At 35.9% G+C, this 16,648-nt stretch overlaps 1 protein-coding gene across 1 annotated transcript; it reads left to right on the top strand.

Moving 5' to 3' along the window:
- Nucleotides 1-13,901: 13,901 nt before the first annotated feature.
- On the top strand, nt 13,902-15,742 carry LOC141696687 (uncharacterized). Its single transcript, XM_074500805.1, has 4 exons — nt 13,902-14,117; nt 14,453-14,587; nt 14,820-15,231; nt 15,384-15,742. Exons 3-4 carry the CDS (start codon nt 15,173-15,175, stop codon nt 15,718-15,720), a joined length of 396 nt encoding a protein of 131 aa, XP_074356906.1. The 5' UTR covers nt 13,902-14,117; nt 14,453-14,587; nt 14,820-15,172; the 3' UTR covers nt 15,721-15,742.
- The last annotated feature ends 906 nt before the right edge of the window (nt 15,743-16,648 follow it).

Genomic DNA, 16,648 nt, shown 5'->3' on the forward strand with positions numbered 1-16,648 from the left:
TACTTATGCGGGAGTAGTACAGAAAGCTGCTCTGATTGAAAATAATGGGATGCAGTCAAGAAAGGAAAGGGATAACAAGAAGAGAAAGGTTCCATTTTATGGAGAAAAGTCTGAAGCCGGAAATTCAAAAGATCGGAATGTAAAGAGGTTTGGATTCCATAAAGGCGGAAATTTTCAAAATAAAGGGAATTTGGGCAAAAGACAAGAATCGAAAGGGAACAACCAGACAAGTCAAGGGCAAGTTGGAGAAAACAGATTCCAGAGACCGGAATACAAGCATTGTGGAAGAAGGCACCCCGGAGTGTGTAATAAGCTGAGCATGACATGCTATAGGTGCAACCAGAAGGGACATTTGGCAAACGAGTGTAAGATGCCGAAGCCAGGAGTTACATGTTACAAGTGTGGAAAGACTGGACACATAGCTAGGGAGTGCAAGACAACCGGACCAGTCAAAGCTCTAATGAATGTGGCAAGTACTAGTGCAAGCATGCCAGCCGAGGTATTGGCATTACCTCCACCACCTACAACAACTCCACAAGCAACATCAAGGACATTCAATTTGAAAATGAAGGACGATGTTCAGAACTCTGAGGTGATAGCAGGTACACTTTTACTAAATAATGTCAAAGCTAAAGTATTGATTGATTCGGGAGCAACGAGATCTTTCATATCAGAAACTTTTGTTGATAAACTTCAATGTGATAAAATGATTATGAGCGAGGTAGTAAATGTGGTAATTGCAAACCAAGAGAAGATTCATGTGAATCAATTCTGTCCGAAGTGTGAGATTGATATTTTTGGGCATAAGTTTTCAGCCGACTTGATACTCTTCAAGTTGGGAGAGTTCGATATAATTTTAGGTATGGATTGGTTAGGGAAGAATAACGCCCAGATTAATTGTAAGACCAAGAAAGTGTATTTAAAGACGAAGAGTGGAGAGAAGGTAGTATTTAAGGGACAGAGGTAAGAGCAACTGTTTCTTACAATCGTTCAGGCTAAGAAGCTACTTAGAAAAGGTTGTGAGTCGTTCCTAGCTTATGTAGTGGATTCAGAAAAGGGCAACCCCAGCATAGAAGATATCCCCGTAGTTAACGAGTTCCCAGATGTGTTTCCAGATGAACTACCGGGCTCACCGCCAGATCGACAAATCGAGTTCGAGATCAACCTTGCTCCGGGCACAGAACCAGTTTTAAAGGCCCCATATAGGATGGCACCAGCAAAAATGAAAGAGTTGGCGAGCCATCTACAAGAATTGTTGGAAAAAGGAGTGATACGGCCAATTACGTCGCCATGGGGAGCACCTGTTCTGTTTGTAAAGAAGAAAGATGGAAGTATGCGGCTATGTATAGATTATCGGGAGTTGAATAAGGCGACGATTAAGAACCGCTACCCGCTACCAAGAATAGATGACCTATTTGACCAGCTAAAAGGAGCAGAGTGCTTTTCAAAGATTGACTTGAGATCAGGATACCATCAATTAAAGATCAAAGAAGAAGATATTCCCAAGATAGCATTCAGGATCAGATACGGACATTATGAATTCTTAGTAATGCCTTTTGGATTGACTAATGCCCCGGCAGCATTTATGGATCTGATGAATCGGGTATTTAAAAAGTATTTGGACAAGTTCGTAGTGGTATTTATTGATGACATCCTTATTTATTCAAAGTCGGAAGAAGAACATAAGCAGCATCTATGGATAGCATTGGAGATACTCCGGCAAGAGAAGTTGTATGCCAAGTTTTCCAAATGTGAGTTTTGGTAAAAGGAAGTTCAATTTTTGGGACATGTCATTGGAGATGAAGGAGTTAAAGTAGATCCGACAAAGATTGAGGCGATTATGAGTTGGGAGAGGCCAAAGACACCTACGGAAGTGCGAAGTTTTCTAGGATTGGCAGGGTATTATAGAAGGTTTGTCAAGGATTTTTCAAAAATCGCCACGCCATTGACTAAGTTAACCAGGAAGAATCAGAAGTTCGAATGGAGTGCAGAATGTGAGGATATCTTTCAAGAGTTGAAACAGAGATTGGTAACAGCTCCGGTGTTAGTACTACCAGATGACCAAGGAAACTTTGTGATTTTCAGCGACGCTTCACATAAAGGATTGGGTTGTGTGCTAATGCAACACAATAAGGTGATAGCGTATGCGTCAAGATAGTTAAAACTGCATGAATTAAAGTACCCGACGCATGATTTGGAACTAGCCGCCATAGTGTTCGCACTTAAGATTTGGAGACATTACCTCTACGGGGAAAAGTGTGAAATCTATACGGATCACAAGAGTTTAAATTACATTTTCACTTAGAAGGAGCTCAATATGAGGCAAAGGAGATGGTTGGAATTGATCAAGGACTACGATTGTTCGATAAATTATCATCCTGGAAAGGCGAATGTTGTAGCTGATGCTTTAAGTAGGAAGGAGAGGTTGAATATGATGGAAACACCAAAGGAACTGTCTGAAGAGATTAAGAAATTTGGATTAGAACTTTGTGATTGTGGAATAGTTGAAGAAGTTTGTCGTGTAATGACTTTTCAGCCAACACTAGTGGAAAGGATAAGGAAATGTCAGGAAGAAGTAATGGAGAAAGAAAAGAATCAGCTAATTGGAGAAGAGATTGGCACTCAAAGGGATGAGCAAGGTATACTAAGGTTTTCCTCAAGAATTTGGATTCCTCATGTACCTGAATTGAAGAATGAGATCCTACAAGAAGCCCACAATTCAAGATTTTCAATCCACCCGGGGAGCACCAAGATGTACCGGGACTTAATGCAGAACTTTTGGTGGCCAAATATGAAGCGAGACGTGGCATAATGGGTTGCAAAGTGTTATACTTGTCAGAAAGTGAAGGCAGAACATCAACGACCAAGCGGATTAATTCAGCCCCTAAAGATTCCAGAATGGAAATGGGAAAATATTTCTATGGACTTTATAGTGGGACTACCGCAAAAGAAATCCGGACATGACGCTATATGGGTTATAGTTGATCGCCTTACGAAGTCGGCGCATTTCCTTCCAATTAAGGAGAAGTCATCATTGGATAAATTGGTTCATCTGTACGTGCGTGAAATCGTACTAAGGCATGGAGTACCCGTATCGATAGTCTCAGACAGAGATCCCCGATTTAACTCGAAATTCTGGAAGTAATTTCAAGAAAGTCTTGGCACGAAGTTAAACATGAGTACGGCGTACCACCCGCAGACTGACGGTTAGAACAAAAGGACAATTCAAACAATCGAAGACATGTTGCGTAGTTGTGCAATTAATTTTGCAGGAAGTTGGGACGACCACTTGTCATTGATAGAATTCTCTTATAACAAGAGCTATCACTTCAGTATTGGCATGCCACCATACGAAGCTTTGTACGGACGAAAATGTAGATCACCGACAAGTTGGGATGAAGTAGGAGATGGAAGGATTCTAGGCTCAGAATTGGTACAACAGTTGCATGAGACAGTCAAGTTAATTCAGAAAAGGTTACTTGCTGCTCAAGATAGACAGAGGAAGTATGCGGATCCAGCACGTAAGGATGTTAGATTCAAAGTAGGCGAAGCCGTTTTGTTAAAGGTGTCACCAAGAAAAGGGTTGTCTAGATTTGGCAAGAAAGGGAAGTTAGCACCTAGATATATAGGTCCTTTTGAAATTTTGAGTCAAGTGGGGAAGGTAGCCTACGAGTTAGCCTTACCACCTCAGTATCAGCATGTGCATAATGTGTTCCATGTGTCGTTGCTTAAGAAGTACAATCCTGACGCCAGCCATGTGATAGAATATGAACCTGTAGAAATTCTGGCAGGCCTGTCATTTGTGGAGCAACCTGTCAAATTACTCGACTGGCAAGTAAAGAGTCTTAGGAATAAGTCGGTAAAGTTAGTGAAAGTACTTTGGAGGAACCCCAAAGTCGAAGAATCAACTTGGGAGTTAGAGTCTGATATGCGTTCCCGGTATCCTCATCTGTTCTCTTAGATTCTGGGGACAGAATCCCTTAAGGGGGAGAGGATGTTACGACCGGCATTTTGTGTAATATTAATTTTGGACTTAGTATAATATTAGAGCCGAATGTAAATATACTTAATGGTTGTATGTTGTGTGAATGAAAATTTATGCATTTTAAATTTGCTTTATGTAGTATATGATTTTTCAAAGCAAGAGTTTATTTATTTCCCTTATTTTTGATTTATAAGGAATATTCTAAACCTTGGAAAATATTCTTTTAAAAGTTATTTTGTTCACAAATTTCAAAAGTGATTTTATAAAATTTCTAAAAATCCAAGTTATTTTATGGTATAAATTTTATAATTTTTGAACTTCTATTTTATTTTATAAAAATAAATCTTTACAAATTTTATTTGTTATAATTAGCAAATTACATAGAAGCCCTTGCATGCAAATCACCCTTCTATTCTTTCAAAGGGCAAAGAAGACCTTTCCAACCCCACTAACTCATTTGTTGATTACCAAATTACCACACTAACCTTGCATGCAAAATGGCCTAACTTTAGCTAGAGGTCATTTTTGTACATTCTCACTTCCACTCATTATTTTGTCAACCCAAAAGCATAAAACCAAAAACCAAGTGGGAGAAGTCATTTTCACTCACTCCACACTCCAACACACCTCATTTTTCTCTCCTCCCCTCCCTCCCTTGTTGCTCTCGGCCGAAGCCCCCCATCCCCCACTCCCTTCCATTTTTCATTCCATTTCTCATCTTCCCTAGTGTAAATCTTCTACCTACATTCATTTTATATACTTTTCAAGAGTTTTGTGACTTGGGAGATGAAGTTTCATGGTTGCATTTGTAGTTCTTGTGTGATCTCCAAAGAGAAACTCTTGATTCTTGTGAATTCAAGAGCTCTCTATGAGATACATTTTATATATGTGTTAACTAAGTGTTTTATGGAGAAACCATGCTTTAAAATTCTTTGCATGCTACTGAAATTTCATTATATATTCATGTTTATCCATGCATGCTAGTTTTAAGATATTAAAATGATGATCAACCATGTTTTGCATGCTACTCTTTTCGAAATCATGTTGCTATGTCTAAAAATCTATAAATTCGAAATATGTGTGCTTAAAATAGATTGTTTCCATGATAAATTTCTTATTAATAATTAAGAGAAGATATATTTCATGAATATTAAGGATGAGTAATAGGTACAAGTCGAATTTGCAAGCATTTAAACTTTATGCTTTAGCCGAAATCTTGTTAAGTATTTCCATGAGTTGCATGTTATATTTTTAGTTGCATGTTGTTGTTCTTGGGAATGGATGATCTCCCCTCCTGTTGAGGCACTATTTTAGGACATTAATGCACTAGGTTTTCTTTGGTAAGGGTTGGATGCTTGGTTATTAAGCGGGAGTCAAGGTGGAAGGAGATTAGTTAGTGTTTGTATTTTTCCAGATTTGATGCACTAGTTTATGGGGAAGTTTTGAATGAGCATTTGTTGTGAAATTTGAGGCCCAAGCCACCAGAAGCTAGCACCAGGAGTATATAAAAGTTTTTAGGTATTTATTGGAGGTTTGTAAGTTATTTGGTTAGGTGCACGAGTGGAATCACAAAATCTGTCCAGCAGGGGACAGTTTTGTTACAACTTAGAAATAGGAAGTTTTGACCATGTCATGGGTAGGCCCTCATTAAGCCCTTTTGGGATTAGTTAGAGGGAGTGTCATAGGAGTTTTTCCAGCCATAGTTCATAAGATTTGAGTTAGAACCATGTGTCACAAGTTAGTTCAATTCATGGCGTTTTCTGCCCAGAAAAACAGGGGAACCATGGACTTTAAGCTTAGGCCCAAGGAGGCCCAAGCTAGGCCCTTGAGCCACATCGAGTTTGGGAGATGCCTTATGGTCAGAAGAGTCTAGTGTAGAAGTTTTGGAGGTAAACTTCTAGTTTAAGAGTGTCTAATGTACTCAAGAAACCATAGATGTCATTCTGAAATTTTCCTTAGTGAGCACTTTCACTTATCACATAGTTTTAGAGCACTTATGAGTGAGACCTAGGTTGACCACTATGGTTGCAAGATAGTATAAATCCATTAAAGTAAAAGGCCCAAGTGAGGGTCAATAGGTTTTGGATATTTTAGTAAAGGCACATCGAGTTAGGAGGCCAAAATTTGGAGACTTTGTCTAGTTTAGCGATCAAGTGACTTAGTTGGGGATCAAGATCATCCAAGCCTAGTGTTGCATTATGGTTTGTGTGATAGTATTTGATATTAAAATATGATATGTGAGTATATGTGGCTATGTGTACTATTATATTTATAAGGTGATTAGAAATTGCGTGCATATAGGCCTAAGTGCCATTTGTGTTTAATTTCGGGTTGTAAATAGGTTGAGTTGGTGAGAATATATTATAATGAGGTTATTATTATTTATGTAGGATCTCGAGACGAGGGTAAACTTGCCATAAAGGTCGAGTAAAGCTTCCAGTTGCTTCTACCAGCCAGACCAGACCAGCCTTTCTCAAGGCAAGTGATTCAACCTGTATTTCGTTTACACTGCAAATGTGTGATAATTAGTTCATATATATTGATGCGAGTATCATGAGTTATCTTGATATACTTGAACCAAGCGATTCTTAAATCTATCTTTGTATTATATAGAAATGCCATGAACCCTCAAGTACATATTGCAAGTAGATCAAAAGTCATATCACGCTAGTATATCAAAGTAATTGGAATGTCATGATAAAATAAAGATTTGAGATAATACTTGATTGATCTTCTTGATTGTCATGCTATTGATTCCTAAAATATTGACATCTCACCCTGATGCTTGAACCCCAATAGAAACTTTACCTTGATACCTAAAAGCCAGATAATTTTTTAAAGTTGATCTTAATTGATTGATAACCCTTTTTCTTACCCTAAAGTTCGACAATCCTGATATACCTTGAGCTAAAGATCATTTTCTTCATACCTTAACACCCCTAGTATTCATGAAGCTTACCTTTTTGATGTTCTAGTACTTGTACCTTGTTGAAAACCATTGCTTTAAGCCTAGTTTGGCATTACTCTTTCATATTATCCAATAGCCTTGCTAAATCTCCTGTCAAAGTTCTTGTATATGGAAACCTTTCAATTACCCTAATATAGTAAAGTCTAGTGGATCATGGCCCTGAAATTTGGTGACATATTTTCAGTGTTTCAAAGTTTATTTATAATCTCTTGATAAAAATGTTTACTACTTAAGAGATTTTATTATAAATCGGCATCAGTTTTTGAAATGATTAAAATATGGATTTTCAGTCCCAAAGGGGGATAAATGTTTTCTTTGAATAGTGGATCTGGACTGAGACGCGAGTCCTTTCCACACTTATATTGTAGGATTAAAAGTTGCCTAGGGATCCCATTAATGTTTTAGAACCCAGCGAGGTTCGGGATTACTTAGCGGCTGATCACCGGCTGTAATCCGTATCGTCATAAAATGATTTTGATTAAGTTATGATTTTGAAAATGTTTTGATTCAAGCAAATGATGCCATCACCCAAAATTTCATCTCTTGTTATTATTAGTTATATCTTCGCATTGTCATTCTTTAATATATATCTTGATTTATGTTTCGTATCGTACTGTTTAGCACTTGTTGAGCATTTAGCTCATTCCTTGCTTTAACCCTGATATTACAGCTAGCAGCAATGGTTAGATTCAAGCAGACAGCATGTAAGACTTGTGACGCCGATGCATATGTCCGGGCTCAGGTAGAATAAGAGATAGTTTTGTGTGAGGATTCGATATTAAAATCAGTTGTAATAGATGGTAGTGTTGGGCTGTTCCAAACCCTAAACTGTAAGATCTTGAATTCGGTTATATTTACTTTCTTTTAAATATTGTAATAGTTATATCTTTTGTTTGTTAAGTTGGGGGTGTGACAACTTGGATTGGGGTAATCAATTTTATTTACCTACTTTTAGTTATCTGAGTTGTCTAGTAAATATTGTAGTTTGCTATTTTTGTTTAAAGTTCATATTGTACTGCAATTTGGTTCATTTTTTGATGATAACTTTTATATTATGTTTTATGTTTTGTATAGGTGGCTTGTGCGTCATTTATTTCTAGAGAAGAATGGACGGACACTTCCTATCTATCGGGTAATTTTGGATGATATCGGGTCGTCACATTTTATATAGAATCCTTACCATGTACATGTCTTGGACTCCCTACCTGCTTATTGTTCGAGTGGACGAAAAATATGGCGCTATTGTGGTCCGCTGATTTGTATTTTCATTGTTGAACCTTATCAGCCTAATAGAGTTTTGAGGCAGTTTGGAATGTTTCAGCATATTCCAGATAATCTTGAATATTCGAGTGACCTGCATAGATTGACATTACACGAAAATGTATCTGTCAATTGGGTCCAAAAGCATCAACCATCTATCAATGTTTGGAAATCTCGATTGAATAATATTTGTGAGTCAGATATGATTGATGGTTCTAGTGAAGATGCTGAGTATTATAATTGGTATATACACAGGACTCGAAGATTTCATTCTCGAATGGGTGCACTTCACGTCTATGTTTTAAGTATTATTTAAACTCTATCCATTTTACCATTAATCTTATTTATCTATGTACTAGTAATTGGAATAAAGGTTTTGATTCTTTGTTGTGATGATTAGGTTTATAACATGTGGATTCAACCTTACCCTTTAATAATCTTAATTCGGCCTTACCCTTTAACTAGTGTAGTAGTGTTTTCGTAACCATTGTCGGGGAAATAGAGGAAAATGGATAAACAAAAAAGAGGTAAGACTTATCTAACTGCCTGCTACTCACTTTATTACACAAACATAGACGCACTAACTTAACTAACTAGGCTGCTGTTGACCCAAAAAGCCATTATGTAATGGCAAATACTCCTAAAAAGCTTATTTATAATATGATGTCTCCTCTAACATTTGTGTACACTCTTTTACTCATACTCACAACACTTGAACAACCCATCTCAACAGCTGATTAGCCTCCTCGCTATGCCAACAAACATAAGCCCTCTTATATTATCTTTCCTATTACTGACAACGTGTATCCAAAACGGTAGCAAGGTTTTTGTTTAATTCTATCTGCTGTGAGTCTGATTATGGGTGCTTGATTATGAAGTCGCTTAACTAGTTTAACTTCAGTTTATGTTTTGTCTTATACATATTTTATCTTTTACTCTAAATACAATATTAATTTAATTAGAAATAATTGAGAAACTAATATAAAGTATTGGTTTCCTCTCAGGGAGAATTATTCAAGTCTATAGCAAGACGTACTGAAAATATACTACCAGAGGTCAGTGAATTAGCTACTCTCGGATGGCATACTGTTCAACAATGTTCAGTTCATGGGTTTTTTTTAGGCTTTACCACTGGAAGAACGTCGGGATAAAGAAAAAGTTGCAAGAAAGGTTCCTGGTCGACGCCCTAAACGGGGTGGTCATGGTGGAGGTCGTGGATGTGTGCGTTTGGTCCGGCATCGAGTAGCTGGTGAGGCTACTATTGATGTAGTTATACCAACAAATTTAGGGGATGATGAATATGATCCTGGTGATGCAGTATTTGGAGATAATCAGCCTGATCTTGAGGAGAAAATTGATGGTCAAAATATAAGTGCTTCTCAATTAGCTGCAGAGCCACCTCATTGTAATCAAGGAGATTTGTTACATCATGTACAACATCATGTTTAGCAGCTAACTGATTATTGTCCAAGCTTTAATCTCGGACTAACACTTGGTGGTTCATTACTGCCTACGCAAGTTGATGTTCAAGAAATTCAAGAACTTGCTCATCTGGATGTTATTCAGCATGTTCAGAAGCCAGCTGATTATTTTCCAAGTTTTAATCTCGGCCTACCACCCGATGGTTCATTACTGCCTACACATGATGATGTTCAAGAAGTTCAAGAACTTGCTCAGCCGGATGTTGTTCAACATGTTCAGCAATCAACTAATTATTGTCCAAGCTTTAATCTTGGCCTAACACCCGGTGATTCATTACTGCCTATGCAGGAAGTTATTGAAGAGCTTGTTCAACATAAGGTGACTTATTATGACCCTCTAGTGAATTTCTTTAATGTAACTATCTGTATACAGTGGCTCTAGCATGATATATTTATAATCCCTTATTTTTTATCTTGTAAATTGGTAATCTGATCAGCATGTTGAAGAATCTGTTCAACAGGCTGTTAATGCAAATATTCTAGGCGCAACCCTAGGAAATGATGGTATCTCTTCGCAATCTACTATTTCACTAGATATCACGGAGGAACAACCCTCTATTGTTGTGAATCCAACACTTGTTGCTGTAAGATTTGGTCAGACTTATGAGTTAAGGCGTTCAAAAAGGGTGAAAAAGCCCAAATGTGGTACTGATGGTCACAAATGCGTAAACATTATTAATCTAGTACGTCACTTTTATTAGTATTGATCATTGCATAAATCTTAATTTTAGTTCACTTTTGGTTTAGTTTTATTTTTGTTTAAGGTTCTTTTCTTTTTTTGCAGCATATTTGTGGTTTTGCTGCTTTTGGAGCGCAGACATGCTTTGACGCTCAACCATCGGAAATCTTTTCCTTTGAACTAGTTGTGTTTCTGATTGAACTAGTTATCATTCTGATGGTTTAAAAAATTGTAATAGTTAGAGACAGTATTCTGATGGTTTTTATGGTGTTAATTTGTGACTGTTTCCACTGTTAATGGATTTATTTTTGGATATTTGTATGGTCTACAACAATCTTGTTTTTGTCTAATTTTTGTTGTGTGAATCAATTGGCTGTTATGCAATTGTATTTGTTAAAAGGGTAGTTTTAAAACAATATTATCCCAAAATAAACTGAAAAGGAAATGCTAGTTTTACATCCAAACTTTATATATGTTTCCTGTTTGGACAGACTGTGTTAATTAACCTACACTCTGTATCACTGTTGGAAAACTGTAACTTATTTTAATCTAAATTCAAAATAATATAATGACAGTATAGACATTATTAAATATAAAGAGACTACACATAGGCATAAGAATAGAAAATTTGCAAATTACAAAGTTCAGAATAACATTCTAAAATATTTATAGTGGTTCCAATTCTTCCGAATATAGATAACAACATCATTCGTTCCAATTCTTCCGAATATAGATAACAACATCATTCATAATAATTTAAACTTTAAATAAAAATTCAGGGTGCCGAGTTAGTTTTCTTTCCCCATGGTGCTTGAAAATTTATTTCATTTCTAAACCTTGTTTATATCCTTCTCCCCTTCTTCTTTTGAACATCCTCATCATGAACAAGCTTTGGAAAATTAATTGTCATTGGCCAACATGGATCACCTTTGTGAGGAATTGGTTCGAACATACCACTATAAACTTTTGAGACATTTTCCAACTTAAAATAGTCGTCAACAAGATTATCATGTCTCATTTTTATATATGCGCAATAAGCTATGACATGAGAGCAAAGGATATGATAGTTTTGCCATTTTCCACATGTACAAGTGTACTCATGTATGCGAATAGTATGGTCATTTCCTCCCTTCAGTCCATCTTTTTTTGCAGTTACTTGAAATTGCCACGTGTCACAATAAAATAATTTGACTTGATGTCCACTTGCACGCGCTATAGCACGTCTCAATTTTATGGTTGAAAACTTGGTGAAAATACCTCCATTGAGAGATTGTGTTGCTATCTCCACATGCCTGACATCAAAATAATCAACGACCTTTTCGAACAATAATCTAACTAAGGAAGTGATAGGAAGATTTCTTGCATCAATTATTGCATTTTTCCAACTCTCGGCATGGTTTGTGGTCATGATTCCAAACCTTTCCCCCCATCATGTGCTAGAATCCACTTCTCCAAAGCTTTGTCTTCAAACCATTCTATTGTCCTTGGCTCTATTACCACTAATTGGTTCCACAACAATTCAAATTTTTTTGGTTGCACTTGAGAAGCCAATTTAACCTAATCTTTCGTCCACTACTAGAATTATGTCAATAGACATCGGTACTTAGACATCGGTTGCTCAAATGACCGATGTTAAAGACAATTTAGACATTGGATAAATTTTAAGTGATGTTAATTCTTTTATTATACATCGGTTAGCAAATTAACCATTGTCTATAGTTATTTTTTAATATGGGAAATGTTAGTTAAACATCGGTTCTTGATATAACCGATGTCGTTTTTTTAGACATCGGTCTCAGTTTACAACTGTTGTCGATGGTTAACTAAAAAAATTAAACAAAAATGCAAAAAGTTTCCCCCCTTTATTTCCTAATTATTCCCCCTTACCAAAAAATAAACCCGTTTCCCCCCTCTAGGACAAAATTATTTTCGTCTCTCCCACTCTTACTCTCACTCTGCTCTCTCCCCCTCTATCTCTCAGCTCACTCTCGTCTCTCTCTCCATCTCTCTGGTTCTCTCTATCTCTTCCATCTCTTTGTTTCCCTCTCTCTCACACACATACATCATATCAGTTGATTGCAAGTACATAGGGTTTCAATTAAACCCCGAATTGATTAATTGAAGGTGTTCTTCAATTAATCAAACTCCATCTACGAGAAACCCTAAGTTCTAAACATGTTTGTTTTTTCAACTAAGTTTATTTGTTCAATTAGGTTTTTTTTCAATTAAGTTTGTTCATAATTTTAATGGATTTTTTAACAGGTTTTGAGATTCAGAGAGCTTCAATTAGGTTTGTGTTCTTGTGTACACATCATTGGCTCTTTAGATAATAGTAATCTGACGAGTGTTGTTATAACATGTATAAGATTGTTATTTTTGATGATATGGTCAGGTCAGTGTTTGGTGGAACTGGTTCCATAATGGGAACTTGAATTATACTAGACCCATATGGTTGAGTTAATGGACTCCAAATGATGTGTTCATCTCGAATCTGACCTTTCTTAATTCACCTTTCTGGAACATCCATCTTATTTATTGCAGGTTCTCATCTCTTCTTCTCATTGTATACGATCAATCATAGTATGTCATAGATTATTTCGTATCTATTATTAAGTAGGACAATATGTTGTCTCTCTTTAAGATTGAAGATTACCACAAAATTATTGAAGAACCCCTAGAGATTAAAGTAACGTCTGAGAATGTACTGGTCATGCTATGGATGAACTAGCTCAGAAGGTTATTTTATCAATCCTCTATTTCAACTCATAATATGCTTCTTTTATTTTCTCTTTAAATGTTTGTGAGAATTTAAAATCACTAATGCTGGTTATTATTTATCTTATGTGTATTTGCTTTATGTATTTCATACACACATATACAATAGTTGCCACTGCTAGTGTTATCGAAAGTGTTAATGGCACCAGAGTAATACATGTTTGTGTGCATACAAGTGTGTGAGTTTTATTTTCAGTTATAATTGGTTTGGATGATACTATTGCTTAGTGCCTATATGATTTGGTTTTATAGAAAATTTATTAGCCATAATTTAGTTTTCATTACAATTTAAAGTTAATATGCCATGAATTATATTTGTGTAATAAATCTATATAAAAAATTTCTTCCATTCCGCTTTTATTTATATTAAAACAGTTGTCTGATTGTTAGAATTACAATGTTTCAGCATTAAAGAGCATCAAGCTCCATTTAGAGTTGTTGCAGAAGATGTTCGGGGAAAAGCATCATGTTATAGGCATGAATGGCTTGCTGGAATTGCTCTTGATTGGGTTGCACAGATTAATATCTTCACTTTAATTATATTTTTCGATATTTCTTTTCATAATCAGGTGATTTTGACTAGATGATAGTCATTGTTGTGGGATACTTGCTCCAACTACGTACATTTTTTTGCTTATATGTGTTAATTAGGCAATAAATTTCAGGTTTGTTGATCAGAGTTATTGTTTAAGATATTCACTTAAGCAAGAGTGCCGGTGTTCTTGTTGCCTTTTACAGTTGTGAAACTTTACCCAATACTGCAGAATTCCATAATGCATCACTAGGAAATGCTTCTCTACCTGAGATTCATCATGTCAAAGATGTCGATATGCTGATGAATGGAAATCTTGGTAATGTAAATGATGATCAATTTAGCAACTCTAGCTTGTCGATATCCAAGACGTCTCTAACAGGTTCAGATTCCACCAGTTGCCAAAAAGGATGGAGTAGATAACACCGATGGTCCAAGTAAGCCGATTATTTTGATTACATTTATTATAAATCTTCTTTATTTTATCAAACACTGTTATGTTTCCCAATTACCTTCCTTCTTTTTTGTTGGCACATTTGATAATTCTATAAATATGAATATCATGAAACTAGTAAAACAACTTGCATATGCTGGTACCTATTCAAATCATTGGAGTAAAAATATAAAATATAGCACGTTATTTCATAATTTTAAATCTTTGCAATGATTAATCTTCTAAGTTTAAAGTACTGATGACATATTTGCAATGACTCTTACTCTATTTGTGTTTATTTATTTGAATTATGTTACTAAGCCAGTAATATATGGACAGATTGATCCCCTCGTCGAGACTTCAGATAACAAGTTAGTAGCTGTTGATGCCAAACTGAACTTTGATGACAATGCTTACTTTCGGCAGAAAGAGATTTATGCTCTTCGTGATCCATCTCAGGAAGATCCCCGTGAGGTCTAGTGTTAACATTCCCTTGAACATATGTATCTTATGTGCCTAATGCATGATTGTATTAGAAATAAATGGGCAATTTATATTTTATGTTCATTTATTTGTTGTAGCTTATGCTTGTACAAGATTGTAAAATCAACATATATGTTCCCTTGCTTAATAGCATTGGAAATGTTATTGTACAGTTTGTATTGATTGTCATGAAACTGAAAATGCTTTTATTTCTTCTGGGAAGGTTGCTTTCGCAAAAGCAATTTTGAACTACATTGGTGTAGATGGACAAATTGGCTGTATGGTGAATGGCGATGCTCTTGTTCTGGCAACTATGGATATAATTATGTTACATTATGGACCCCTGCCAATTTTCTTGATGTAGGAGGGAATGCTTCCGAAAACTAGGTAATTGGTACATTTTGCTTCGTTCGTGATTAAGCCATGTACTCGCTTATGATGGAAGTTTTTGAGGTATTTCAAGCTGCATTGGACTCTGATCAGTCATACTCTTCTAATCTGACTCGAAGCCTTTCCCTTGCACTGGAGGAATTTTATAAAAATTTATGAATGTTGGATTCTCCGCAGTGAAATGTGATGGGGTGGATGCATTTTTTAAGGCAGTTGAGTGCTGAAGAATACATGGAAACTTACAAGTATGTCAAAAGCTAAATTGGTTACAAACTGTTAATTTCATATGGTATTATAGGCATCTAGCTGGAAATGAGATGTTTTTATTTTTTGCTTTGTTGTGACAAGTTCCAGTAGAATGCTCATTCAAGTTGAATTTTGTGCTTTACATGTGAAGGGATGACCTTGATAAGAGGCGGGAAGAGAATCAAAAGTTGGAGAAAGATCGCAGAAAAGAAGCTATGGACAAGTTGAGGAAAGATATGGAGAAATCTGGCGGAGAAACTGTCGTTTTGAGCACAGGTTTGAAGGACATGTACATTAGTAGTGGCAGGGACACTACCATGATAGTGGATGAAGAAGAGAGAGAGGAGAAGAAGAGGAGGACGGATACAAAAGGTTTGATGAGGATGAGGATGTTACAGATGACGATGATGAGGACGAAGACGACGAAGTGGCCAGTTTCACTTTGTAGATTGGAACGAAACCAAGTTACTTTCCTCTTGTCTATATGAAGATAACACACAATGGGGTCAACAGGCAAGAGAACTACTATATTATGAAATTATAATAGTAATTATTTAATTTCTATGTTCTCTCTTATAAGTATACATAGAAGATTAAATTTAGTAATGTCTTAATGATCTGAAAAAGTATACTAGAGTAGTTTGATAGCAACTATGTAGTAGCTCTTGTATTATTCGTCTGACCAAATGTAATTCATATAAAGTTGTTGATATTTACTTGAGTAAACGTAATTACGGCTAGAGTTATTCATGTACATGCATTGTAAAACTTAGTGCGGGAGGGATTCTAGTATCTATTTGTAGAAGATTACGACTAAATTGTTAAAAATCATAAATACACATCAGTTTACACATATAAAAGCAATGTCTTAAAATCACAAAGACATCAGTCAAAAATAAATATCCGATGTTAATGAAGGGATATTAGCACATGTAAATAGGGCAATAATATCAATTTAAAAATAAACACCCGATGTCTATTTATCATATTAACATCGATTATTTAGAAACAACCGATGTCTAATAGTATGACACATCGATTTTTTATTTTTAAACAATGTTAATTCATAAATATTGCTTGTGTGCTATAGTTTTAAATATGCCTAATCATCCTAATATTACATTTCTGAACTTGACATTACTCAATCAGATAACAAGAATGTGAATTAGACATCAGAAATTTTCCAGAAACGTTGTGTAAGATTACTTAGACATCGGTTTTTAACTGTTGTCTATGAGAAAATATCTTTAACATCAGTCGCGAATACATCATACATCTAAGGTATTTTTTCTAGTAGTGTTCAATCCCTTCTTCCTATGCGCATTAACGAAGTTTATAGCGAGGTGCCTGATACAGAATCTATGGTGGTCAAGGGGCTCACACCATCCAGTCCGTTGCATAACTGCCATGATCCCG

This window comes from Apium graveolens, chromosome 11 (genome assembly GCF_009905375.1).
Source record: "Apium graveolens cultivar Ventura chromosome 11, ASM990537v1, whole genome shotgun sequence".
Classification (NCBI taxonomy): domain Eukaryota; kingdom Viridiplantae; phylum Streptophyta; class Magnoliopsida; order Apiales; family Apiaceae; genus Apium; species Apium graveolens.